The following is a 2,623-nucleotide window of genomic DNA, read 5'->3' as shown; positions in this document are numbered from 1 at the left end:
TTTATCCAGACAAACATTAGCATTTGCTGCTACTACAATGTTTACAAGTCTTTAAATAAACAACAGGAAAGACTATTAAAAGAAACACAAAGATGTAATCAGTTTTCTGCAACAACAGTTAAAAAGTTTTTGTTTTCATTTTTTTAAGTTCCTGATAAGAAGAGCCAAACAAGTCCAGAGTCAGGATCTGTCAGCAGTGTTTCTGTAGAGTCCACTGAGGCCTCTTTATCTGTCAGAACTGAGGCAACAGCTAAGGAACTGGTCCAAAAGGAAGCGGATGGTTTAGACTTCTGTCTGACTCCTGGAGAGAGGATAGGAAGCCTGCTGCATCCTCAGAAAATCTGTACGAAATCTTTACAATATTTTTAAATATCTGGCCTTTATATCTATTGTATGAATCCTGACTGTGGTTTCATTGTTTTTTTTACAGGCTGTCTTCCCCATCATGTCATCATGTCTCCAAAAGTAAGTTGTTCAGCCTCCCGAGCTGTAGTTTGAGGGCCTGATCTTTAAAGATTCACATATATTAACGGTAGTGTGTTTGCCTTCATGAATATGCAGAACATATGCTGATAATCAGATCATGCAAAATACCGGGAGGAGGATATGCAAAAAGACAAAAAAAAAAAAAAAACTTACCTCTAGCGTAATACAGGTAGTTACAGGTCTTATATAGTTGGAATAATTTAGTCACCCTGCTGGCAAAAGTGTCTGTGTTAATTGGTGGCTGGAGGCATTCTTGCAATGACACACAGAGCTTTCCAACCCAAGCTAATCTTAACTTTTCTTTTATCAGATTTTTTCATTTCAGACAAGACTTTTACTGATAACCAACCTGCCACAGTACCAGGATGGCTGCTACACTGAAAGCGGCATCAGCAATCTGCTTTACAAATTTGGGTTTCAATATGAGGAGAAAAACATGTATGTGATTCCTCAGGCCCGCATGGTAAGCAGTAGTATGAACCTTAGAGGGATCGTTCAATAGACTGATTATTTCCATCTTAAATGTTCATTTGTTTTTGTTGTCATTTTTTTCCCCCCAGGCTTTTGTTCTTATGCCCTGTTATCGTAAAGCAAGAGAAGCCTTCTTGGCTGCAAAAGATGGCTTGAGTCTCAATGGATCTAAGCTTGGTGTGGAGATCATCAGCAACGGGATTATTATGATACCTGTAAGTGGGCTCAAAAAGACTGAATTCTATTTTATCATTATTTAAAGGTTATCACAAATCAATAAGAACTGCAATAAAAATTGTGTCTGCTTTTTAAAAGGGATTCATTATTGAAATTTCTTCTTCTTTCATAATTTCTGTTCAAATAAGTTTTGTTTTGCATCAGGGTATAAAGATTTCTTATATTTCACTTCCATTTCACTGAATTTAAAGAAATCAGAATTGGATCCTCTGATGTTTTTTCCAATAATATTGGCAATTTATTCAGCAGTTGTAGTAGTATAAGTAGTATACAGTTCGGTGTAAAAAAAAGTGTGATGAAATTTGAAAGTTGGGATTGCAGTAAAATTTAAAGTAGTCCAAATGTCATCTCAAAGCAATAAGCAAGAAAAAAAAAACTAACCAAATAAAAATTTTCTACACATACATTTTTTAATACTAAAGTAACTAATTCTAAATAAATGTTGACTAATATGGTTTTGAGGTTTCTTCTCTTAACATCCCGGAAACTTAAATCATGTCTGACCGTTTCTACATCCAAGGAATAGCAGTATAATCAAAGCTGATTAAAGTTAAAATGAACTTTTTTTTGCTGGTTGGTACACTGCTGCTAAATTTCAATGTGGGAATAATTCTCTGTTACGCATGCGTATTAGAGCAATGCAGGGCCGATTGTAGGATCAGAGGTTTAGGGCTGCTGATCATCCAGGGAGCTGTCTGGACGGGCAACACATCTTATCTGAGACTTTCTTGTTTTGTCTTTCTGTGTTTTTGTCTGCTTGGATGCGCTGCACCGAAACTTACCTGGCTTTTCCTGACCTAAAACCTTGCTCCTCTCCTTCCCCTTGAACACCTCTCCCTCTTTGGACTTGCAATCCTAAAATGAATTGTATTTAAAATGTGATTGACAGTTTAGACACACTCCACACCATAAAGAAAAGGGTAAATTCACAACAGTAATTCTAATAACAGGAATCATACAAAATTATGATTTGATAAATTGAAATATTGATTTTGATTATGTGATATAATAAATAACGATAAAAAAAAAAAAAACAGTCCCAGTATGTCCCAGAATGCTCATGAACATTTCACCAACAAACATCAACAGGAGTAGAAATCTGATTGCAATACCTGATTGCATTGATTCCCTCAGCATTTTAATTTAGGATCTCTATCATGCAGGTTTACCTGTTTTTTTCTTTTTGTTTGTTATTAATTTTTCTGTTGAACCAAAATTCTAAATTAATGGCACTATTTTTATTTATTTCTTTTTGCCATTTCTCTGGCAGATGATTTATTTTCATCTTTAATGGGAGAGTATATATAATTTTAGTATATATCTTTTTTTATTCAAGTTCTGTATAGTTTTTAGACCCTCTATTTACTATGTTTTTGTTTTACTTTTTTCAATTTAAAAGGGCAAACAGTATAAAAAAAATATAATCAAA

General features: G+C 34.3%; 1 protein-coding gene across 1 annotated transcript in view; it reads left to right on the top strand.

Annotated features, from left to right (window-relative positions):
- Window positions 1–2,623, top strand: part of LOC107095507 — a 13,857-nt gene that overhangs the window by 2,706 nt on the left and 8,528 nt on the right. Inside the window, exons 4-7 of the mRNA XM_015391637.1 lie at window positions 149–343; window positions 431–465; window positions 797–949; window positions 1,047–1,172. Of these exons, the coding sequence (XP_015247123.1) occupies window positions 149–343; window positions 431–465; window positions 797–949; window positions 1,047–1,172 (509 nt within the window). The remainder of the gene's footprint in view (window positions 1–148; window positions 344–430; window positions 466–796; window positions 950–1,046; window positions 1,173–2,623) is intronic.

The sequence above is a fragment of the Cyprinodon variegatus genome, unplaced genomic scaffold (assembly GCF_000732505.1).
Source record: "Cyprinodon variegatus isolate N-32 unplaced genomic scaffold, C_variegatus-1.0 Scaffold553, whole genome shotgun sequence".
NCBI lineage: Eukaryota > Metazoa > Chordata > Actinopteri > Cyprinodontiformes > Cyprinodontidae > Cyprinodon > Cyprinodon variegatus.
The sequence above is the reverse complement of the archived record's forward strand: the minus strand, read 5'-3'. Positions and strand labels throughout refer to the sequence as shown.